At 40.6% G+C, this 25,485-nt stretch overlaps 1 protein-coding gene across 1 annotated transcript; it reads left to right on the top strand.

Annotated features, from left to right (window-relative positions):
- On the top strand, nucleotides 1-25,485 carry LOC137431518 (uncharacterized). The gene is made up of 6 exons (XM_068122902.2): nucleotides 1-40; nucleotides 3,151-3,207; nucleotides 4,783-4,933; nucleotides 16,585-16,836; nucleotides 17,099-17,163; nucleotides 22,402-25,485. Exons 2-6 carry the CDS (start codon nucleotides 3,151-3,153, stop codon nucleotides 23,266-23,268), a joined length of 1,392 nt encoding a protein of 463 aa, XP_067979003.2. The 5' UTR covers nucleotides 1-40; the 3' UTR covers nucleotides 23,269-25,485.

Genomic DNA, 25,485 nt, shown 5'->3' with positions numbered 1-25,485 from the left:
GCAGAAGAAGAAGACGAGTAAGCTGAAGAAGCCTTTACCAGTAAGAAGGTTAATAATAAAAAGAATGAGGAAGAAGAGAAAAGCGCAGAGAAGGAATTTTAAAAGATCCTTTTATACGTGTTTTACTTCATTTTACATTCTCGTTGATTCTCACAAATACTCAAATAGACATGTAATATCTTTGCCTTTGTGAAGTACAACAGGCCGTCTTTTGATTAAATCTGTCAGTATACTGTATAGCGACGGATACGGGATAGCAACGTCTCGTAATCCCGTACATTCATTACGTCACCGATAATAGTAATAGTAATAGTAATAGTAATAATAATAGTAATACATTCATTCGTTTGGGGCGATTTTAAGAACAACTTCCTCTAGAGTCTAAACTAGATTGAGGGGTTCGTCGAAGCCGCTTCACCGCTCACAGTAAAGCTGTGTTATTATTTTATTCGATATGCAAACAGAAATACTACAGTGGCTAATGTAAATTACTTTCAGGACTATTCGATGGATATTCTGTCCGTGGTTGAGTGAGTTGCGATTTTAAAATATTTTAACGGAAGTGACGAACGAGTGGACTTCCTGTACAGTTTTTTTTGTACAGTTGTGTCGGTTTTTCGTCAGCATTTGCGGTGAGGTTTTAAAATATATATTTCCCTTTTTAATGCAGCTCTTTCACTTTCTTCGTGTTGCAATTAGCGTGTTTCTAATGCTAAGGAACTGGTTCACTACAATACTGTATATGATATGTATATATATATAGATATATCATTTTTTGTTTGTTTGTTTACGGTACCATTTGTGGTGAAGGATGTATTGCACCATTCCCCCAATCGTCGCAGTGTATGGGTTGAACTGTATTTCGAAGGATGGTCGCACCAGTGACTCTCAAATGACAAATGCAACCTTAAAATGGTTTGGACTGCCTCACTCATGGATAGATGTCTGAGTACCAAATCCCAGTGATGAAGTGAATTTGAATAGATCTGCATTTTTAGAATCGTGACTGTGTTTATTTTTCTTATCCCCGCGCTATTAAAAACTAGAGCTTCCAGGGAAGCAGAACTCAACTGAACTGACTGGACAACATTAAAGTCCTAAATTCTTGTGCTTTTCTTAAGAGCTGAAAAAAATATGCCGGCCTATGGCGGCCATTTTGTGACAGATCGGGTTGACATGCGATAGCAACCTACCTTGTGTGGTAAGAGTCTCACACACACCAAGTTTGATCAAAATCCATAAATATTTGTGGACGTTAAAGTCTTAACGTCGTTTCGGAGCTGAAAACAATATGGCGGCCTATGGCGGCCATTTTGTGACGGATCGGGTTGGAATACAATAGCAACCTACCTTGTGTGGTAAGGGTTAAACATTCTAAGTTTGATCAAAATCTGTTAATATTTGTGGAAGCTAGAGTGTTAACGTCGTTTTCATGACCAAAAACAAAATGGTCGCCTAAGTCCGCCATTTTACAACGGATCGGGCTGAAATGTAATACCAACCTGGTCCTTGGGGTAAGGATGCTGCATGTCAAGTTTGATCAGAATCAGTTGACATTTGTGGACGTTGGAGTGTTAACGTCGAAAAGTTAACAGACGACCGACGACAGACGCCGGAGGGTTCAGTATGTGATGAACTCAACTGGACGGTCGTCCAGTTGTTAAAAAAAAAAAAAAAAGAGGGGATGTTGTTGGAGTCTGTATGGAGAGTCCTGATATGGCGTGTGTGGAAAATTCTGGTCACGTGGTCCGTGTGCGCCATTTTGTTTCCATTTCCCACGAATCTGTCCGCTTCATTATGAGAGAAAATTGGATATGGTGTTTGGATATGGATATAGTTGGATATGGAGAGAAATAATGAATAACACATGATTGCATATGGTGTTTTGGTGGCAAAATATGATAAAAACATCAACATGGGAGACCTTTTTCTTGATGCCCAAATGCAATTTAAATGCAGTAACTATTTTTAATCTTTCTCCTTATAATTATTTATTTAATCTTCACTCACTCATGTTCACTATCCATCTTTTTCTGTCTGTATTTCCATACTATTGACTTTCATCTCACCTTTTTATCTTCTTATGTATGAAAACATGGGCTTCTACTATGCATAGGATGGATAATGTCAGAAATAGCGACGCCCGATAATGGCGCGAACCAGCAAGTCTGTACCAATTACCCAAAGCTGTCATATTGATTTGCTTGTTTTTAACAAGTCGCACATATTCAAAGATAAAGGTTTTGGAACCTGGGTAGTTGAATCGAAGCCGTTCAAAAATGCCAGGAGTGTTCCTGGCTCTTCACCTTCACCTAAATGTATTCACCTGTGCAACGGTGGTAAATATAAATGGGATGGTAAAACTTGGAGACAACTTGCACATAATTTTCTTTTGTGATATGAAGGGGAGAAAAATACATTGTAGGGGGAGGAGTGGAGAGGAGGAGCAGCTACTTTAATGAGGTGTACAGTTTATGACTTTTTTTTTTTTTTTTTTTTTTTTTTTTTTTTTTTTTTTTTTTTTTTTTTTTTTTTTTTTTTTTTTTTTTTTTTTGTATACTGAATCGAGGCTCGTGAAAGAGCTAACTCTTTATACAGAGCTGTAGATATATACTACAGTATATATCTAAGAATAATATATATATGTGATCATTAAGATACTTGAAGTATATTTCTTTATACTATTTCTTCTTTCTGTCATTGCTAACAAGGTTTTTGGTTTTGGCTTCTTTTAATTTATGGCCTCTTTTCGGTTTAATGGTTTCACAGAAACCATCTTTGTTGTGATGAAGCCTTCAGACAGAAAGAGTACCGTATAAGATGTGTTCATATAAACTTGTACAATGCAAATCCACATAACCATTGCATAGTAGTGCTCCCTCTGTGTAGTGCGTTAATCTTTGCGTAGTGCGTTAAACTTTCTGTAGTGTCTTAATCTTTGCGTAGTGCGTTAATCCCCGCGTAGTGCGTTAATCCCCGCATAGTGCGTTAATCCCCGCGTAGTGCGTTAATCCCCGTGTAGTGCGTTAATCCCCGCGTAGTGCGTTAATCTCTCCGTAGTGCGTTAATCTCTGTGGTAATCCCCTGTGGATATTTTTTCTTTAATCCGAACATGTTTTTGTTCATAGTTTTTCAATGTTTTATTTTCAGATGTCTTTTCCGAGTGACAGCGATGACCTATCAAGCTGGACTGAACTTAACCCAGAGGTATGCAAATTGTACGTTTTGACGTCCGAATTGCGATCTTGAAAAATAATTTGTGATTATGGTAGGAAGGGTGTGCGGTGGAGGAGAAGCTGAGAGGGTGTGGGGCTGAAGGGGATGGGCAGGGGGGAAGCTGATATTGGGTGAGATGGAGGGGTTTGCCACCATTAATGTAAGTGAAGGGGAATTGATTGTTGGGTGCACGCAACCTCTGCAAAATTGACCTCAGGTTTTCCAAACTGAACATGTACGGAGATAGACATAATGGGAGCAGTGGGAAAAAAATGTTAAGGCCACGGATGAGAGGTTGGATGAACTAAGGACTTAGGAGTGAAAAGGTTTTTGGAAATAAACCTTGTGAAAAAGAATATGAAGAGGTGAAGAAGAAGAAGAAGAATGCATGTGTTCCTGATGGAGTAGTATGGAGAGAGACATTTTAAAAACAGTGAAGATTCAGTTTGAGGATATTGAAAATGAGAAGGGATGGATAATGAAGAAGGAATTGTGCATGGTCGATAGAGTTCATTTTTTGTTGTTATTCCTTTTGGAGCAAAAAATAGCTTTTGGTGTTTGAATTTTTTTCTTTTTTGGAACAGGGAGGGATCAAGCTGAGGGATCAGAAATGATAATACTTGGGAGAAAGAAGCACAAAATAAGCATGTGGGGTCACAACAGGGACAGAAGCAACTAGATGAGTGGGCTGGGCTTTAATAGGGACATCAATTCGACAATTCAACATGACTAGCTATGGTTTGGCATGGAAAATTGGACATAAACGTGACCAGCAATACAGGAATGAAAATAAAACGGTAAACGATCTGACGAAACACAACTTATCCGATCTGAGAAACGTATATTTGATGAGCTGGAGGGTGGACTCGTGAAGCTGCGTCACACGTCATGGGAACCCGGACCCAGATTTCCAAAAGGACCGTAATGGTGCACCCAACCTTCATCACCTATCATCTTATCTCCAGTCAGTCAAACTAGCAAAACCACTCAAATTGCGACACTTCTTCTGGCAAGATTTCGCCCGTGCCATTCCGTTAATCTCCTATTACCCCACCGCATGTAGCTTACTCTACTGTACTTTTGAGGTGCGCCAGAGGGACAAAGTTTTGCTCGTTTTCATTTTCACAGGGGGGAACCTATAACGGAAATCATTTTAACATTATCGATAAATAAAAAGTACAATGCCATAAACTAAAAATTGCAGTTTCAGTGGAGAAAGGAATAAAACAACACTGTACTAATTCACAGTTAATTAAATTTTATTGTTCCAAAACAGTAAAATGGAAATCGACATAAACTGCTGGTCGTACTACGTTCAACAGGTGTACGTATACCACCAGCTGTTACAGAGCATCGACTTGCTGGTACAGTAAGCAGCTGGCTTGTATATACAGTATACACAGTTTTGACCATAACGTGCAATCATTTTGCATAAAGACTTAATGGGACAATATTTCAAAAAAGTACTTTTCACTGTCGCTAAATAAGCAGGATGTAACTTTTAATTTCCATGTCGTTGTGCCATAAGCATTCAAATGTCTAAATACAAATTTTTTTTTTTTTCAGCAACAAATGGAGGGCAAAGCTGGAGTTGATGATGATGATCATGACAGTGGAGAAGATTCAGATATAATAACTCTAGACATTGAGCCTCCACAGGTGCTGCAGCCTGGAGAGCAGGAGGCTGATGTGACCAACAGACCACTGTGCCTCACAGGTATGGAGCAAGCAAAAGGTATACGATTGAGATGTGTAATTATATTGGTCACATGTGATACTCAATATGTGTATGCATGTCATATTCACGATAAATTCCTTTACAGATGGTTTAGTTTATATAGTTGCCTCTTGAGGATGAACAGTATTTGATTCAAATTTCCCCAGAGCAGCAATTTTTAAATCCCTACTGAGCAGTTCCACAAAACTGCAAAGCAAAGGGTTGAATTTTCAAAATGGTCCAAATAGGGTGTTGTAACAGAAAAGGACAGGGACAGTCTTTGCTGCTATGCTTGCATGCGTGAACGTTTTTTTTTTTTACTGCCCACAGAATCTTGTTTCTCAGTCTGAGAGTCCTTTAGGTGCTTTTTTGCAAACTCCAAGCGGGCTTTCATGTGTCTTTCACTGAGGAGAGGTTTCCGTCTGGCCACTCTGCCATAAAGCCCAGATCGGTGGAGTGTTGCAGTGATGGTTGTCCTTCTGGAAGTTTCTCCCAGTTCCACACAGGATCTCTGGAGCTTAGCCAGTGACCATCGGGTTCTTGGTCACCTCTATTACCAAGGGCCTTCTCCCCCGATTGCTCAGTTTGGCCGGGCGGCCAGCTCTAGGACGAGTCCTAGTTGTTCCAAACTTCTTCCATTTAAGAATCATGGAGGCCACTGTGCTCTTGGGAACCTTCAATGCAGCAGAAATTTTGTTGTAGGTTTCCCCAGATCTGTGCCTCGACACAATCCTGTCTCTGAGCTCTGCAGACAGTTCCTTCGACCTCATGGCTTGGTCTTTGCTTTGATATGCATTGTCAGCTGTGAGACCTTATATAGACAGGTGTGTGCCTTTCCAAATCATGTCCAATCAATTGAATTTACCACAGGTGGACTCCAATCAAGGTGTAGAAACATCTCAAAGATGATCAAGAGAAATGGGAGGCACCTGAGCTAAATTTCAAGTGTCATAGCAAAGGGTCTGAGTACTTATGTAAATGTGATATTTCCGTTTAAAAAAAAAAAAAAATTTGCAAAACTTTCTAAAATCCTGTTTTCTCTTTGTCATTATGGGGTATTGAGTTTAGATTGATGAGGGAAAAAATGAATTTAAACGATTTCAGCATAAGGCTGCAACATAGCAAAATGTGAAAAAAGTGAAGGGGTCTGAATACTTTCTGAATGCACTGTATGTATATGTATGTATGTATATATATATGTATGTATGTATATATATATATATATGTATATATATGTATATATATATATATATATATATATATATATATATATATATATATATATATAGTTGCGGTTTTGAGTTTGTAAAGTGAGTCGAATAAAGGTTAAAATTTGCCCCCCATAGTTAGTCACACAAGCCACATGTAGCCTCGCGATAGTATAGTTATGTCTTAGTATTTGTGAGCTTAGTTCCTTTCCATTGTTAATTCTGCGTTGAGTAGGAGCCAGGGGAAAATAGGCCCTACTGCCACCGATCATCCTACGTCCGTAGCCTCAATCCCTTTTGCGTTAACGTTGTTTCATTTTGGGCGAGTTAACACGAGGCAGGCCTAGGAAGGTTGGGGCGGAGCGGCGGAAGCGCTGACGGTAAGCGCCGCCAATCAGGGCTCAGGGGTGGTGACGGCGGCGTTGCGTCACAGGGCGTGGTGAGAAGGTTTGAGAGAGTGCCAGAAGGTTCGGGGGGCATAGCTATAAAACCCGCTGCGCAAAGCCCTCGACAGGACTCGCGAGAGAGGGACGTGCCTAAAAGAACTGCAGCAAAGAGAGAGGATTACACAGGAGTCGCGTTGCACAAGGGTTTGTAAGAGGACTTGAAGCAGAGAACTTGCACGAGAACGCGCGCACAAAACGAGCTCGGAGGATCGAAGAAGAGGAGTTGGCCGCGTGTGAGAACTGTACATATACGCGGGCGCAGCCAAACGCGCTTGAACCGAATACAGTGCATTTGAGACGCGCGAGTGAGAACAGCTGAGTAATCGCCAGCCGCGCAAAAGTCCGCCCTTTGCCGTTCCGCCCCAACATCTGCCTTGTTCGGGAGACGCGCGACGAGTCCCTGCCTTCGCCTGCCACCATCTTCGTGGGACGTGCCGGGGCCGTGGAGAGCCGGACTGAGGCCGTCTCTGGACGACCACGTGGACGCGTTGGGGAACATCTGAGTTTCACCGCTGATTTTTATATGTTTTGTTTGTCTGGTTGATTTGTTTGTGAAATAAATGTTAGCTCTTTCACGAGCCTCGATTCAGTATACAAAAAACAAAAAAAAACAAAAAAACAATCTACCCATCTGCAATTCCCTGTGTGAGTGTGAGACGGGCCCGTTGTCTGGGTATAAGTTAAGATTGTTTAAGGCTACTCTGTGTCTCTGCGTCCCTGAACATTCTATATACGTGTGGGAAATAATTAAACCCTTTGTTCTTCCTTTCTTCCTGATTCGACCGTTTCTGTGGTTTCTTCGATTGGCTAAGCGTGGTACGGGTAGAACCGCTCCAATCTGGTTCCAACATCTAAGTAACTGCGCGGACCACGTGCACGCAATCCGCTCGGCGTACTCAAACCACACGTGGTTCGTTTCCTCGCTCCCAGGGCAGCGCGGTGAATTAGGTACGAGCGAGAAGTGGTCCCGAAACCCTACTCCGCGTTTGTCCGGAAGGGACGTTGCAAGTCTCGGTTCCACCAAGCCCAGCAAAGACAAGGGGATTAATCCCCCCTTGGTAAGGGGAAGAAGGGCGGCGTAGAGAACCGTAACAATATATATATACACCACCACCACATATATATACACCACCACATTTGTATATATATATATATATATATATATATATATATAGTAAAACCTTGACTTACGAGTGCACCAACTTACGAGTTTTCCGAGATACGAGCCGTTGCTCGGGTGGTTTTTTGCTTTGAGATGCGAGCCGAGATCTGAGTTACGAGCTTACGCCACCCGCCACTCGGTGGCCCAACGAGCGTTCCGGTCACGTGGTTATCTTGCCGTGCAAGCATCTCTGCCGTATATCGCTGCTGCTTTGTTTTCGCATGTTGGTTATTTTGGAAAATTTCTTAGTTTTAACCATGGGTCCTAAGAAATTGAGTGCCAAGGGCAGTACTGAGAAGAAGAAGAGGATGATGTGCTTGGATATAAAACACGCAATCGTCGAAAAACATGAGCGAGGTGTGCGTGTTGTCGACTTGGCGAGGCAGTACGATCGAAACATTTTGAAAGGGAGGAAGAAACAAACCTCGTTGGACAGGTTTTTATTGAAACGCCCTGCAAGTGAAAGCGAGGAAAGTGTGGCGAAAAAGGCAAAAGTCATCTCCTCCACCTCCGCCAGCATCTTCGTCTGATCTTCAAGGTAAATACACTTAATAAAACCAGTTTATTTCTTTACATTGTGGCGGACACGGAAGCTCACTGGCGTGGTGACATCATTCTGCGCACCAAGTGGGCGGCGGCCACGCCGAGGGGTAGGCGTGGCCTCAGGATATACACCGGGCGCGCAGCCCGGAGCGCGCCAGTGTTACAGTGAGCTCTTGAATAAAGACTCTTACAAATTACCGCGTTGTCCGCTTCCTCCTTGTTTACAAGCAGCGCGCGTAACGCCGCTTATTATGTACAGTATATACGAGGTCGTGCTTGTTTATACATTATTTGTTATTTATAAAGTACATTTTTCTTATTTAAAAACACGTAACAAAAAAAATTGGTGTGGTTTTTGGGGGCTGGAATGGATTAATAGCATTTCAATGCATTTTAATGGGGAAATTTAATTTGAGAAACGAGCAAATTGAGTTACGAGCTCGGTCACAGAACGAATTAAACTCGTAAGTCAAGGTTTCACTGTATATATATTACATGGGAGCGTACGCTGGATCAGCACGTCGCTGTGTCCTTGGACGACTCCTCAGCATCAACCTGACACACCACTGTGTGTGCTATGGAATGAGGTGTTTTTACGGCGAAAAACATGAGCGAGGTGTGCGTGTTGTCAACTTGGCGAGGCAGTACGATCGTAGCAGTACGATCGAAACATTTTGAAAGGGAGGAAGAAACAAACCTCGTTGGACAGGTTTTTATTGAAACGCCCTGCAAGTGAAAGCGAGGAAAGTGTGGCGAAAAAGGAAAAACATCCGTGTTCACCTCCTCATCGATGCAGCCATCTATCAACACATCATGAAACTTGCCTTCACTGAGGAGGAGCGTGGTGACATGAAGACCTTCATGGAGAAGGTGGCTGATGGGAAGATGGGAGCCAGACACTCAGACCCAGTAGTGCCAGTGTTTGAGCAAAGGTTTGAAGAAACCTTCAAACGACTCGCAAAAGGAGGAAGAACACCTGCACTCTGGGTGGAGTACCACCACATGGTAGATGTGATCAAGGTCTTTATCAGAACCGAGCGACTTGCAGACCACAATGGGCATCTGTCCTGCATTGTTACCAAGATGCTTCACATCTTTGCCGCTGCAGGCCATCATCAGTATGCCAAGGGCGCACGGCTGTACTGTCAACTCATGAAGGAACTAGAAACTTTGCCTGTTTACAAAGACACCTTAGAACGTCTCACTGCCCACGGGAACCACGTTGTCCGTTACTCAAGTCATGAGTGGTCCGGCACATGGTGTGACATTTGCATTGAGCAGACATTAATGAAGGCAGCCAAGTCACAAGGTGGACTGAGCAGAGGAAGAATGAGAAACAGTTTTTCTGTGCAAGTGCAAATCCTGCCACCAACCTCCTTAAGAGAGGACCCAATACCCTGGTACTCATTTTACTGACCTCGGAAGGATGACGGGCTGAGTAAACCCCACCTGGTATTAATTCAACAGCTGAACGGGATTCCAACTCACAACCTTAGGATCCCAAGCCTGCCGCTCTGACCATTAGGCCAACACGAGGAATACATTTACTTTCATTTTCCACAACCAGCTGATCAAATATTCTCCTCCACAAAAGACGTCATCGTAATGATAGGCCCGCCTGCAGTTGTTGGTAACCTAGTTTCCTTGTGTAATAAGCATTTCAGAGTCAAATGAACCAACACCCAGGGAGATGGATACATATGGCAGTGAAATTTCCTTTTAAGATGTTGCTAATCAGCAAAATGAAGCGTATTTGAACGGACTTTGATAGCATAAGACTATATTACACTCTCGCACTACCAACGTTTCGCTGAGCCCATGGGACAGGGCTTCAATCGAGGGAGCAAGTGCACTGATTACATTTCCCCTCAAATGGGCAACAGAACTAACCACTTCAAAAGGACCAGTGACCGAGAACGATTCTAACGCAAACTGCTTTATTGAAACGGTGATCCAACCAGAGAATCAGCCAGGAATTGACATGATGTCAACCATTTGTAAAGCTGTGGCCAATTCATCACAACACCTCCACTCTAACTCCCCAAAACGAATCCACAAACAAGGACAATCACAGGTATTTTATGGTAAATGTAGCATATGAATGTTTTCCACACAACGCTGGGAATTATCACAGCGAGATGGCCTTTCACTCACTCACCACAACCAGGTAGGTAGTCTTTCTGTCTTCTACCGACTCCTCTCCGGCCTTGCTCCCCCAGCTCTCTCTGTGCTTTGTCCCCTAAATATTCCTACAGGTCGCACAAGATCTGCCAGCAACCCTCTGATGGTTAAACTGCCGAAATCTCGGCTCTCTGCTCACCTTCACTCTTTCATTCCTCTTTTCTCCTGCCTCTGGAACAAACTCCCACACTCCCTTCAATCCCACTCCTCCCTCCAGGTCTTTAAAACAGCTGTTCACCACCATCTATCTTTCCCCATCCAAAACCTTGATCTTTTCTACCCCCACTAATTCACCCCAGATCCACCTTGTTTGAAATTCCAACTTCTTTCCTGGAAGTCCCGGCAGTGTCCATATGTTTTATACCTTTCCCACCCCCCTCCCCTTCCCATGCCTCCCCCCCCCAAAGCCCTCTCCCTCCCACAGATCTCTCGATGTCCCTGCTCTCAGATGTTGTGTTTGTGTTCCTCCCCCTCTCGCCCCATCTTGTCTACCGCTCCCCATGTTATATGTTTTATGTGTCGGTTTGTCTTTCTGTGTGATTAATGTTAGCTCTTTCACGAGCCTCGATCTTGTATACAAAAAAAAAAAAAACCTGAAAGGCTGAAGGACCCGTTCAAAAGCATGTTCCCTTAATGGCCCACAAGAAATTTGTCTTTTAATGCAGCACACTGATGGACAAGCAAAGTTTCAGTCATGCTCAAGATGCAACTTTAGTCTTTGTAACGATTCGATGAAATGGCATTTGTAATGCGAAATAATGAATGGGGAAGTGAATTTTGGGCGGTCTTTCAATGCTTGTCAGAAATAGCGCATGAAACATGCGTTCCTGATAGTCAACATTATTTTATTGTACACCGCACCTTTCCTATGCCATCTCCAGGCGCTGCATAACGTCATTGCCGGGCACCGAAGGGGGCTCAGCAGTGACGCATGCTGAAAGGGAGTACTCAGTTTTCACTCTGGTTGTTGTACACCGATCCTTTCCGATGCCATCTCCAGGCATTGCAAATCGTCATTGCCGGGCACCGAAGGGGGCTCGGCAGTGACGCACGCTGAAAGAGAGTACTCAGTTTTCACTCTGGTTGTTGTACACCGCTCCTTTCCGATGCCATCTCCAGGCATTGCAAATCGTCATTGCCGGGCACCGAAGGGGGCTCGGCAGTGACGCACGCTGAAAGAGAGTACTCAGTTTTCACTCTGGTTGTTTGTTTGTTTTCTTGTTTTCTTTCTTGTTGTACACCGCTCCTTTCCTATGCCACCTCCAGGCATTGCAAATCGTCATTGCCGGGCACCGAAGGGGGCTCGGCAGTGACGCACGCTGAAAGAGAGTACTCAGTTTTCACTCTGGTTTCTTGTTTGTTTGTTTTCTTGTTTCCTTGGTTGTCCGGACGATATCTCAGCCATCCTTTGAGCTAGGAAGCTGAAATTTCGGCACAATAGTGAGCAAGTCCTTTGTCAAAAACGGTATTTTTTGTTTTTTGATTAATCAATAAATTGAGGAGTTATTTAATTATTAGCGATTAATTCAGTACTTATTTAATTAATCAAATTTCCTTTCTCTTCTGACCATTAACTCAGGCACCTTTTGAGTTAGGAAGCTGACATTTGGACATGCCAATGACCAGGTGATTTGGCTGCAAAGGATATTTTTGATTTATTAATTAATAAATTAATCGATTAATTATGTAATTATTTGATTAATGCCAAAAAAAAATTTAAATTTAAAGTTACAGATTCTGATGAAATAGTGGTAGTTTATGTGTTCTCTGACCAAATTGATTAATAATTTAATTTTTTAATGATTATTATTTATTTATTTTCATTATTAATCATTTATTTATTTTCTTTCTCATTTGGCCAATATCTCAGGCACCTTTTGAGCTGGGAAGCTAATATTTGGACATGAGTGACCAAGCGATGTGGCTATCAAGGATATTTTTGATTTATTGATTAATCATTTCATCTATTAATTATTTATTGATTAATCGATTAATTATTTATTGAGTAATCAATTAATTATTTAATTTTTTATAAATGACTTATTTAATTACATTTCTAAAAGATACATCTTCGGATGAAGCACTAGTGGTTTAGTTATGCGATTAGCCAATTGATTATGAAAATATTTTGTGATAATCTTTTATTGATTTTAATTATACAATTAATCAATCAATTAGTGTACACCTATCCCTCCCAATGCAGCCTCAATGAGCTGCACTGCGGTATTGCCGGGCGCCGGAGGCGCCCCGGCAATGCCGCGCTGCAGCATATTTAATTATTTGGCATGGGGCGGTGTACTTTGAATGTGTGTACTTGTTGTACACCGCTCCTTTCCTATGCCATCTCCAGGCATTGCAAATCGTCATTGCCGGGCACCAAAGGGGGCTCGGCAGTGACGCACGCTGAAAGAGAGTACTCAGTTTTCACTCTGGTTTCTTGTTTTCTTTCTTGGTTGTCCGGACGATATCTCAGCCATCCTTTGAGCTAGGAAGCTGAAATTTCGGCACAGTAGTGAGCAAGTCCTTTGTCAAATACGGTATTTTTTGTTTTTTGAATAATCAATTAATTGAGGAGTTATTTAATTATTAGCGTTTAATTAAGTACTTATTTAATTAATTAAATTTCATTTATCTTCTGACCATTATTAACTCAGGCACCTTTTGAGTTAGGAAGCTGATATTTGGACATGCCAATGACCAGGTGATTTGGCTGCAAAGGATATTTTTGATTTATTAATTAATCAATTAATCGATTAATTATTTAATTATTCGATTAATGACAAAAAAATTTTTTTTTTTTAAGTTACAGATTCTGATGAAATAGTGGTAGTTTATGTGTTCTCTGACCAAATTGATTAATAATTTAATTTTTTTATGATTATTATTTATTTATTTTCATTATTAATCATTTATTTATTTTCTTTCTCATTTGGCCAATATCTCAGGCACCTTTTGAGCTGGGAAGCTAATATTTGGACATGAGTGACCAAGTGATGTGGCTATCAAGGATATTTTTGATTTATTGATTAATCATTTCATCGATTAAGTATTTATTGATTAATCGATTAATTATTTATTGAGTAATCAATTAATTATTTAATTTTTTATAAATGACTTATTTAATTAAATTTCTAAAAGATACATCTTCGGATGAAGCACTACTGGTTTAGTTATGCGATTAGCCAATTGATTATGAAAATATTTTGTGATAATCTTTTATTGATTTTAATTATACAATTAATCAATCAATTAGTGTACACCTCTCCCTCCCAATGCAGCCTCAATGAGCTGCACTGCGGTATTGCCGGGCGCCGGAGGCGCCCCGGCAATGCCGCGCTGCAGCATATTGTACACCGCTCCTTTCCTATGCCATCTCCAGGCATTGCAAATCGTCATTGCCGGGCACCAAAGGGGGCTCGGCAGTGACGCACGCTGAAAGAGAGTACTCAGTTTTCACTCTGGTTTCTTGTTTTCTTTCTTGGTTGTCCGGACGATATCTCAGCCATCCTTTGAGCTAGGAAGCTGAAATTTCGGCACAGTAGTGAGCAAGTCCTTTGTCAAATACGGTATTTTTTTTTTTTGATTAATCAATAAATTAAGGAGTTATTTAATTATTAGCGATTAATTAAGTTCTTATTTAATTAATTAAATTTCCTTTCTCTTCTGACCATTAACTCAGGCACCTTTTGAGTTAGGAAGCTGATATTTGGACATGCCAATGACCAGGTGATTTGGCTGCAAATGATATTTTTGATTTATTAATTAATCAATTAATCGATTAATTATTTAATTATTCGATTAATGACAAAAAAATTTTTTTTTTTTAAAGTTACAGATTCTGATGAAATAGTGGTAGTTTATGTGTTCTCTGACCAAATTGATTAATAATTTAATTTTTTTATGATTATTATTTATTTATATTCATTATTAATCATTTATTTATTTTCTTTCTCATTTGGCCAATATCTCAGGCACCTTTTGAGCTGGGAAGCTAATATTTGGACATGAGTGACCAAGTGATGTGGCTATCAAGGATATTTTTGATTTATTGATTAATCATTTCATCTATTAATTATTTATTGATTAATCGATTAATTATTTATTGAGTAATCAATGAATTTTTTATAAATGACTTATTTAATTAAATTTCTAAAAGATACATCTTCGGATGAAGCACCAGTGGTTTAGTTATGCGATTAGCCAATTGATTATGAAAATATTTTGTGATAATCTTTTATTGATTTTAATTATACAATTAATCAATCAATTAGTGTACACCTCTCCCTCCCAATGCAGCCTCAATGAGCTGCACTGCGGTATTGCCGGGCGCCGGAGGCGCCCCGGCAATGCCGCGCTGCAGCATATTTAATTATTTGGCATGGGGCGGTGTACTTTGAATGTATGTGTACTTGTTTTCTTTCTTGTTTGTTTGTCCGGGCGATATCTCAGCCATCCTTTGAGCTAGGAAGCTGAAATTTCGGCACAATAGTGAGCAAGTCCTTTGTCAAAAACGGTATTTTTTTTTTTTGATTAATCAATAAATTGAGGAGTTATTTAATTATTAGCGATTAATTAAGTACTTATTTAATTAATCAAATTTCCTTTCTCTTCTGACCATTAACTCAGGCACCTTTTGAGTTAGGAAGCTGATATTTGGACATGCCAATGACCAGGTGATTTGGCTGCAAAGGATATTTTTGATTTATTAATTAATCAATTAATCGATTAATTATTTAATTATTCGATTAATGACAAAAATTCTTTTTTTTTTAAAGTTACAGATTCTGATGAAATAGTGGTAGTTTATGTGTTCTCTGACCAAATTGATTAATAATTTAATTTTTTTATGATTATTATTTCTTTATTTTCATTATTAATCATTTATTTATTTTCTTTCTCATTTGGCCAATATCTCAGGCACCTTTTGAGCTGGGAAGCTAATATTTGGACACGAGTGACCAAGTGATGTGGCTATCAAGGATATTTTTGATTTATTGATTAATCATTTCATCTATTAATTATTTATTGATTAATCGATTAATTATTTATTGAGTAATCAATTAATTATTTAATTTTTTATAAATGACATTTAATAAAATTTCTAAAAGATACATCTTCGGATGAAGCACTAGTGGTTTAGTTATGCGATTAGCCAATTGATTATGAAAATATTTTGTGATAATCTTTTATTGATTTTAATTATACAATTAATCAATCAATTAGTGTACACCTCTCCCTCCCAATGCAGCCTCAATGAGCTGCACTGCGGTATTGCCGGGCGCCGGAGGCGCCCCGGCAATGCCGCGCTGTAGGATATTTAATTATTTGGCAAGGGGGCGGTGTACTTTGAATGTATCTGCACTTGTCTGAATCGTCTGAGATTAATTTTTACCTGCGATACGTCGCAGGTCTACAGGAGCTCCGCACGGTTCTTGCTGCTGCTGTTCTTGTTGGGGGTCGATTTTTTGAAATATATATTCATTGGTTGGACAAGCTTACGGACCCCACCCACAGTTGTCGCTCGATTCCACCCACCATGGCCATATTGCACCCATGCAAAATAATATGACCGCCATCTTGGTTTTCTCATGGGCCTAAGACACCATGCCTGTAGGCCTCTGCTGATTACTTACTGTCTGGGTTTGTTGCGTCAGATTTTCATTGGCTTTGTTTGGGTCAAGTGTTGCTCACGATAAGTTGCCCTGAAATATCTAATCGATGTCCAAAAAAAATTATTAGTAACATTTAAAAAGCCTGTCAGCACACACATTACATGGCTCCCTAAAAATATAGCATTATGTAATTTTTGGACGGCCTCATATTTAGTTAAAAACAATCCGTGACCATGTGACAAGTCAGCTCGTTCTGATATAACCGTGGTGGCTGTTGTCATGGGTGAGAAGTGTTGAGTTAATATTTTAATAGCACAAGAAATTTGTTTTTCAATCACGCTATTCATCTTTTAAGAGTGCTTTAAATGCGCGTTTCCTAATCAGCCCGTTATCGGATTTTGTCACAGGCTGTGACCACATGGCGGTTAGTAATTCTTGTTGCAAGATAGTCGCCGTGTTATAAACTTTATTTTCATATTCTGGCTCTTTTCCTCTCTAGTTGCTGACCTTCCTTGCAGTCATAATGGAAGTGAAGAGACGGAGATGAGATTGGTGCAGCGGCGTCATGTTCTTGAGCAAAAGGTGTCCACTTCAGAGGGAATGGAAGATGCTGAAGAAGAAGCTGTGGAGGTTGAGACTCTGGGCCAAGTGAGAAGACCTCATCTCTCAAAATTCTCCTTATTCCTTGATGCTTGCATCATCGGCTTATTTTTCCTCCTCATCATTGGTACAGGCTGCAAATACATGCTTGGTAAGTGATACTGTAAAACCCAGAACAGATTGAGTATGAGTGGTACATGGATGGTAGTTTCCACACGACACATGGGATGTTGGAAAATTATAATACCATCAAGTTTGAGTGTTAGCATTAATTTTGAGCCAAAAACAGCAGCGTTAGCCAAAAACAATTAGAATTTGGAAAGGAAATTACCCTCTAGATAATGAGTATTGACAAGTTAAGCTTGACATGCATTTGTCAAATTCAATTTCACCAATATATATTGCATTTACAGGTGGTGACAACAAACTCGAGAGTAGCGAGCTGCATCCGAAAGATTTATCATTTTCAAACAGTCACGTGAGTAATGTGGATTATGAATGTACTACTACTTGTGTTGATTTTGACTTCAGTGACTGCTGGCACAATACCACAACTGGAAAATTGCCGCTAGCTGTCATACATTAGCATTACATACGAAATGGCCAGGAAATAAACAAGGTGGCGTCCACTTACCCGACTCTGGCATAATGATTTGAGTGTTCATTCTGAGTCTGGGAAGTCAGCGGCTCGATTCCGACCCTGGAAGAGTCATACCAAAGATTTTATATCAAAGACTTTTAAAAAAATGGTACATGCTGCTTCCTTGCTTGATGGCCAGCATTTTACTCGAACTGAACTGGGAGATTTTGAAGTATCCCAGATGGGTTGGGCGGAGGGTTGCTACTTACCCCCATCAGATCTGTCATAGATTATTTTATGAACTTGAAAATTTGCATACACATGGATTATCATGTAATGATGTAATTAATTTGTTCATATGTTAATTTTTCCTCTTATGCTAAATATATATGCATATATGAGCCTGGTGATGGCTTAGCGGTTCGGGTGCCGGCTTGGGATCCTAGGATCCTGGGTTCGAATCCCGGTCGATCGCTGAATTAACGCCAGGGGGGTTGACTCAGCCTGTCATCCTTCCGAGGTCGGCAAATTGAGTACCAGCTTGCTGGGATGAATGATCCCGGTGTGTACCCCGGTTTAGAGTAGGTACACCGTATCCCTGCGCATCGTAAGAGCGTGACCAAGGGTTGGCGTCAGGAAGGGCATCCGGCCATAAAAACATTGCCTCAAACAGGGAACCATTATTGTCATGGGGCCCGCAAGGCTAACCTCCGCTCTAGCGGGGAAAATGGCCTTAAAACGATCATTCATTCATTCATATGAAAAATATATGCTAATTTCATGCATTTTTCAGAGAAATCTATTATTCTGGTCATTGCATACAGTACACGAGATTACATGAAAAGTGTATGATATTGAAAAGAAAACATAGGGGCGGCAATACACCCGGCGATCACCTGATAGAACAAGCATTCTGAGTATTGCGCTGCAATACATGTCCCCTACCAAAGTTCAAAGTGCCATAACTTTGTCAAAAATGATCGAATATGCAAATTTATGCACGGTTGATGCTTGTTTTCAAACTTGATCTGAGGTATGCTGAGACACGTGTGTCACGCCTTGCCTCGTTGATAAGCCCGCAAGGTCGCTCCGTGGAGCGGCCTGCACGTGTTGCACTGTGTGAATTATATAAATTATTACCAACTCACGGTCTGAGGTACTAGCGATTCAAGAGATATCCATTTTTTTTGGGCACATTGGAGAAGCCAATGCGAGGTTTCTTCTTCCTCAGCTTGTCACAACTCTGTCAAATGCGATCGAGTTAAAAAAGTCAGAATTTGACCAAATCTGTTTTATTCGTTTGTTAATATACCTCAGATATTGACAAATCTTAAATTAGAATTTTATTTGAGGTTAAAATGACCGCGACAGGTCGTGTCCAACGATGCTTTCAGTCTGTACATGTGATAAATAATTAAATCCGCACACTTGACGCCTCTTCTTCTTCACGCAATAACAACTTCTAGCTTCCAGACCGTACATCCAATCATCTTGAAATTTTGCACACTTGTTATTCTTCATGACGTCTACTATAGTATGAAGTTTCACGTCGACCAATAAAGCGATTCAAGAGATATCCATTTTAAAAATATTTTCGTTTAATTAACGATATCTGCCAAACCACGTGAGCTATCGCAAATTCCAAAAGGACATTTTAGTAGACTGACATGCGGAACAGATCTGTGAAGTTTCCCCTCGATTGGATCAAAAATGAGAGAGGGGCTCGGTTGTAAATGTTCATGCTTAAAAACGTCATAACTCTGAAACCATGTGACGCATGACGTAATGCTCGCTGACTTTTTTGTTCGTCATGGGTATGCGATTCTGCCTGCAAAGTTTGGCCTCGATCTGTTCAGCCATTGCAGAGAAAAAGGGGTTTTCGTGTTTTCACGAAGAACAATATGGCGCCCGAACCACGTGACCTGTGACGTCATAATTCCCATTAAAATATTCTACAGACCGAGGCTCTCCTATGGTGAAAATTTGATCTCAATCGTTCCTATTATTGCAGAGAAAATCTTTTTTAAAGGAAATTAAAACTTAAAATGGCACTGAGTTAAGGATCATCAGAATTCCCAAAGTTCAAAGTGCCATAACTTTGTTAAAAATGATCGAAACGTCGTGAAGTTCGAACTTGATCTGTAGCTTATCATGAGGAAACGATGTGCCAAGATTGAAATCATTAGCATTAAGCGTTTAGAAAAAAAGTCCGGAAAACTGTTCTTTGCGTGACGGACGGACTGACGGACAGACGGACAGAGGGACAGCGTGCAAACCTATAGTCCCCTCCGGTGTACACCGGTAGGGGACTAATAAACAGTAAACTGCACAGACGAAAGGTATTTTAAACCAATTCCAATGCTTACTAGAAGACAGGGCAGCATGTAGAATCATATACTAACATAATCATAAGACTTCAAACAAACAACAAAAAATACCTATTTTTTTGGTGGTGGGGGGGGGGGGGGGGGGGGTTAACTTCCCCCTCCCACTCAGTGTACATCCTCAGACAGCAATTTTTCCAATGCCTTGAACAACATTGGCACATCACAGATGATGAAGGTTGTGGTGAAGTTTCATCGAAATTGTGTGTGTGTAGGTTCTGAGAAAAAAAGCAAATACCTATTTTTGGGGGCTTCCCACCCTCACCGCTTAGACCACCTTAGCCCCCAATTTTTTTAAATGCCAGGAACAAACTTTGTTATAACATGGGTGATTGAGGTTGTGGTGAAGTTTCATCAGAATTGCATGTGTAGTTTCTGAGAAGAAAGCAAATGCCTATTTTGGGGGGCAACCCTCCCACTCCCCCGGCCCCAGTGGCAGATTTTTTAAATGCCACGAACAAATGTTGGTACATCACGGGTGATGAAGGTTGTGGTTAAGTTTCATCGGAATTGCGTGTGTAGTTTCTGAGAAGAAAGCAAACACCTATTTGGGGGGCAACACCCCCCCCCCTCCCTGTCAACCCCAAAGGGGGCAGGTTCTTTAATGCCGTGAACAAACTTTGGTACATCACGGGTGGTGAAGGTTGTGGTCAAGTTTCATCGGAATTGCGTGTGTAGTTTCAGAGAAAAAAGCAGATATCTATTTTTCTGGGGGGTGGGTCAAACCTGGACCCGATTTGACCCCCCCCCCCCCCCCCCCCCCCGTGGACCCCCTCATACTTTGATTTTCTTAGTGCCGTGAACAATCTTCGGTATATCACGGGTGATGAAGGTTGTGATCGTTTCATCAAAATATTGTGTAGTTTCAGAAGAAATAGCTAATTCCTATTTTGGGGGATCAAACCTGGACCCACTTTGACCCCTGGTAAACCCCCTTAGACCCCGATTTTTTTTATTTATTTTTTTAATATAAACGCCGTGAACAAACTTTAGTCACAACACAACAAATATCATTTGTGCCAAATTTGGTCGCAATCCTATCAGCGGTTTTGGAGAAGAAGTTTCAAGTGTTGACGGATGGACGGACTGACTGACTGACGGACGACACACCATCGCATAAGCGTCCCTGAACTTCGTTCCAGGTGAGCTAAAAACCTTTTCTCATGCTGGAAATCATGACGTTCAGGTACTATTTGACCTCCCAATTGAAGTATTATAATCCTGAAAGCGTAGATTTCACTATAAACGAATGTGAAGTCAGCATAACCTAATGTAAATTAATTTACAGGAATATCCATACTCGAGGATGGTTATTTCACAATTTATCATGAGAATGAAGCGTCATTTTGACATTTTCCTGGTTTCTATCTTTTTTTAGAGTTTTTTTCATTTCTTATGTATTCTATTGTTTCTAATTTCATGCAATTTGTTTCAGGAGATAAGCTTAAAATGTTCTGAAGAAATTATTGGACAATTACTTTGTACAAGTAATGCCTTAGTGCATGCAGCATTTATCTACACGTCTGTTTTCTACATACACATGTGCAATAAATGCAGTTTTAATGGGACATGTGACTATTAATTGTCACATGACACCGGAATAGTAAGTCCCATTTGGACACACTTGGTATCAAAATGTGCGAAAGATTCTAGGGGGAAAAGGTCATAAAAGGAGAATTCGAAAACAAATCACAATGTCGAGGGGGTAGGGGAGACGCAATGTGCTCCCCCCCCCCCCCCCCCCCCCCAGTGCAGTTAGAGTTAAAGGATAGAGCACTGATGAACAACTATAAGTGTGGCACGCACTGGGAGGAGGACATTTCTCTTTAAAGGCCCCGCAGAATGTGGAAAGAAAAGTGGTTATAATGATGGCATTGTCTCTATCCCGAGTTCCCTGGGAGGTTACGTCCTATATCCCGCTTTGTCCCCCTGCCCCTCCCGGATCAAATCTCAGCAGCTGTTTGAAGTGACGTCTCGTGTTGTTTCATGTATTTGCTTGCATGCATGTGCATAATTTGTGTTTCAGCTCCTCCATGATGACCCTATGACCCTGTAAATAAATTAATAAGGGTGTTTGCTACCATTGAAGCCAGAAAGAGCTTTCATCAACGTCATTTTGTTTGCAGCCTGTGGCTGCTGGTTTCACCATTACTGGGAGTGTCGCTGTGCTGCTGAAGCAGAGCCCCCTGTCAGTTGGGGCATTAATTTGGAAATTTTGCCATGGTGCTAGTGATAGCTCGCCGACTCTTCATGAAGGTCACCGCAGGATCTTCAACATCGACCAACTAACTCTGACAGATGGGACACCCAGTTTAACATCCATCCTAGGGACGGCGGACATATTGATTAATCTTCTGCCTGGGAAACACCAACATGACAGTTTATAGCTGGGCCAGGATTCAAATCCAGATCAAAGACAAGTGTGTGCACCTCGAGTTCATTCTGCCAACCCACCAGAAATAGCTTGTAAAATGTATCATTAGGCTGAAAAGTGAAATGGCTTCAGTTTGTGGTGGTGCCTATATCATGTTGATAGGCCTCAATGAGAGTCTACAGCAGTCATAAGCCAATGCATATCTATAATATTCACAATGTTGTCATTGTAAGTTGTTTTGCATTTTTGAAAGCAGACATGCAAGAGGTGCTGCATTGTGATATATTAGTATGCCAATGAAAATAACTTAACATTAGCTTTCAAAGCTTTGAGAGAGATTTTTTTTTTTGATCCTTGCTTTTCTTTCTTTCTTTGTAGGATCAAGAAGAATCCCAAATAGCAAATGGAAAAGTCATGGATTCATCCCATTGGCAACAGCAGGAAAATGCACAACCTTTGGCTGCCACTGATAACAAAGATGAAAATAAACAAAAACGATCATTTAAAAATATATTAGTTGAAAAGGTGGTCAAACTTGGACACACTCTGTCTTCACTTCATGATGCCATCTTGAATTCTGGCATTTCTACAACACTGGACAAAAAACGAGAAGGGGAAGAATGCAGAGGAGAAGACTGTAGCAGAAACGGCCAATGGGATAGAGTTGAGGCCTCTGAAAGAAGGATATGGACACATTTGGAATTGTTGAAAGCTGAAGTTCAAAAAATTCAAATTCATCTGCAGCAAAGTATAGAGACGTCCAAACCTTTTGGAGAATCTGTGGATTTGAAAATTCTACACAAGCTTATGAATGACTTTCTAGATATGGTCGAAGGGATGAAGAAGATGAGAACTGTTGTCCCAGGGATTGAAACGCAGTCCGTATTACAGGGTGTTGCTAAAGGAGATTACTCCAAAAGGGTTGTAGAGGATGGTGAAAGCAAAAGGCATGCTGCTAACCAGGATGACTCGACTATGGATAATCTATTTGACAAAGTGGATGTGAATGCAGCATCAAAAGTAGATCCAACATCTGAAGGCGTGTATGAAAACGGAGCAACAAAAACGAAGGTGCAAAGAGCTCTGAGTAAAGCCAAAAAGTTTTTCCAGGGCGTGATCCAGAAGCAAACCCGGCAAACCAAAAAACTTTCCAATTTCGTGAAACGCAAAGTGAAGACGTTGTCACAGTCAATTGGATCAGCTTTTAATCTGTTAAAAGGCAAGGCAAAACATCTATTCTCATAGAAACAGTTATTAAACCAAAACATGGCGCACAAATGACCAGTTTAGCTGAAGTCACTTTAAGAAATAGGAAGCGATGCAAAATTGCTTGACGGACTAACACACTTGAAAGCAATTAAAATATAATCTTCCAATTATGGCTGTGAAGCAATATGAGAAGAGGGTTATTGAAGGGGTGATGGGGGGGAGGAGTGGGGGATCTCAGGAAAGGAAAGAAATTTAAAGCAACTTGCCAGGAAATAAAATAAAAATTAAAAAGTTTTTATTTTTATTTTTAGGTTAACAGTTCATTAGGTGACTAAGTTAGTGTTTGAAGCTTGTTAGGTTACTTGGTTAGTGTTACTATTCGGACTAGTCACTCTTAGAAGTCTGGCTGAAGTCACTTAGAAATGGGAAGTGAATGCAAAATTGTTTGACGGACCAATCAATATATATCTTTATTCTGGAGAGATGCGGTGGTATCGATTTACAGTTTATCTTTGAAAACCTTTTGTTGGTTCACGTTGTTATATATATTGTGGTTGTTCAGCTGGTTAGTTTTGAGGCTGTGCACTTTTTTCTTATTTTTGATTTCATAGTTGAAAGGTTTTGTTCCTTGCTTCTTGCTTATTTATTTATTTATTTATTTTGTGTTGTACCTAAGGCTACCGGGTTAAAATCCCACTGCAACCTGATCTATAGTCGTGATATAGGTGAAAGTTTATACTAAGAGCTGTTATAAAGGTAGAGAGAAATGCAGTAATAGTTTTGAAAAATGTGACGTGTGGATTTAATAAAACCAGCGACTTTTGTGAGATTTGACCACTAACTCAGGGAGGAGTTTCTCCATGTGTCGTCAAGATTGTAGACAAATGGACGACTTCCGTTTAATTGAGCATTCATTTCAGACAAATTGTACAGGGTAACCACAGGGCGAGATCAGTGAACTGTATGCTTGTCTTCGATCATATAGTCACCATCATGGTCTGTGAGTTCATTCACAAATTACGGTCTCCACTACTTCAGGAGCAGACCAGTCTATCGCTTTCCGCAAGTTCGTTGAACTGGTTTTATGTGGTTCAGCCAAATGCTTGTGTGTGGACTTTCTTGGGGATCGTGAAACGGACTCTTTCACAGCCGGTGCATTTTCAACACGTTACTTCAACCACCACAATGTTGTGCATCACGAACATTTAGTGTGGAGCATTTGCTTCTTCGATTCCCACATAACCCCATGATGTTGGGGTTATGTGGGAATTGGTTTTCCATAATGCTCCTCAAATGTGCGTCTTGTGTCTGAGACTTTCTGGTTCTTCACTTGCTTGTGCGTCGACATATATATCTCCTCTATGGTGCTGTGTGATCATAGGTCACCAGAAAGAAGGAAACTGATCGCTCATTTTGAAATTGCTGATAGCACAGGGTTAGTGTCTTAGCCAGAATGGCCAATTACCCTATCCGAGATGGTGACAACACATTTGCCACTTGAAGAAGAAGCTAAGAAGAACTGACCCATCTGGGACGTGTGAACGGGAAGCTTAAAAATCCAAATAGGTAAAGTGGAGATGTTCCATCGCATGAGGCTTCTTTCGACACCAATGTTAACACGTAGGACACGGGTCTTTTGTGGCCATCCTGCTCATTCCCATCAAACCAAGATGGTTTCCAGCAAAATCCACACTGTTACAAAGAACTCTACTGCAGGTAAATTTAATTGCATGTTGATTTGCTTTTCTTTCAAACTCGGTGATGAAGAAGGTGGGGGTGAGCACTGTTGTTAAAGCCAAATGTTATTTTCCTCTGAACATGAGAGAGAGAGAGAGAGAGCTTTACAGAACAAAAGTTTTCTCATCACTTTTGTTCATTATTTGCACATAAGAGCATTGATGAGTCATTTTAATATTGGCAAATAATTGTAAACTTGGAACTTAACTTAATTTTTCTATCGTCTGATACTGTGTAAAGTTTCTCCTTGTACTCTCCTTTTACTCCTCTCGTTTCTCAGCAGCATGTAGTACTTGCATTTGCATGTTATGACATATTTTGCTGTGAACTTGTTCGAATGTACTAAGAATGCATCTGAACCGAAAATGTCGTATTTTAAACCCCCTCCCCCCCACCCTCCTCATCCTCCCCATGATTAAATTTCCAGGAATATATATATTTGGTGCAATTTGTTTACACACTCCTTGTGTGAAGAAATTAAAGGTTTTTAAAAGTATAAAAAACAAACAAACTTGA

Source organism: Myxine glutinosa, chromosome 7 (genome assembly GCF_964187855.1).
Source record: "Myxine glutinosa chromosome 7, kmMyxGlut1.1, whole genome shotgun sequence".
In the NCBI taxonomy this organism is placed as follows: Eukaryota; Metazoa; Chordata; class Myxini; order Myxiniformes; family Myxinidae; genus Myxine; species Myxine glutinosa.
The sequence above is the reverse complement of the archived record's forward strand: the minus strand, read 5'-3'. Positions and strand labels throughout refer to the sequence as shown.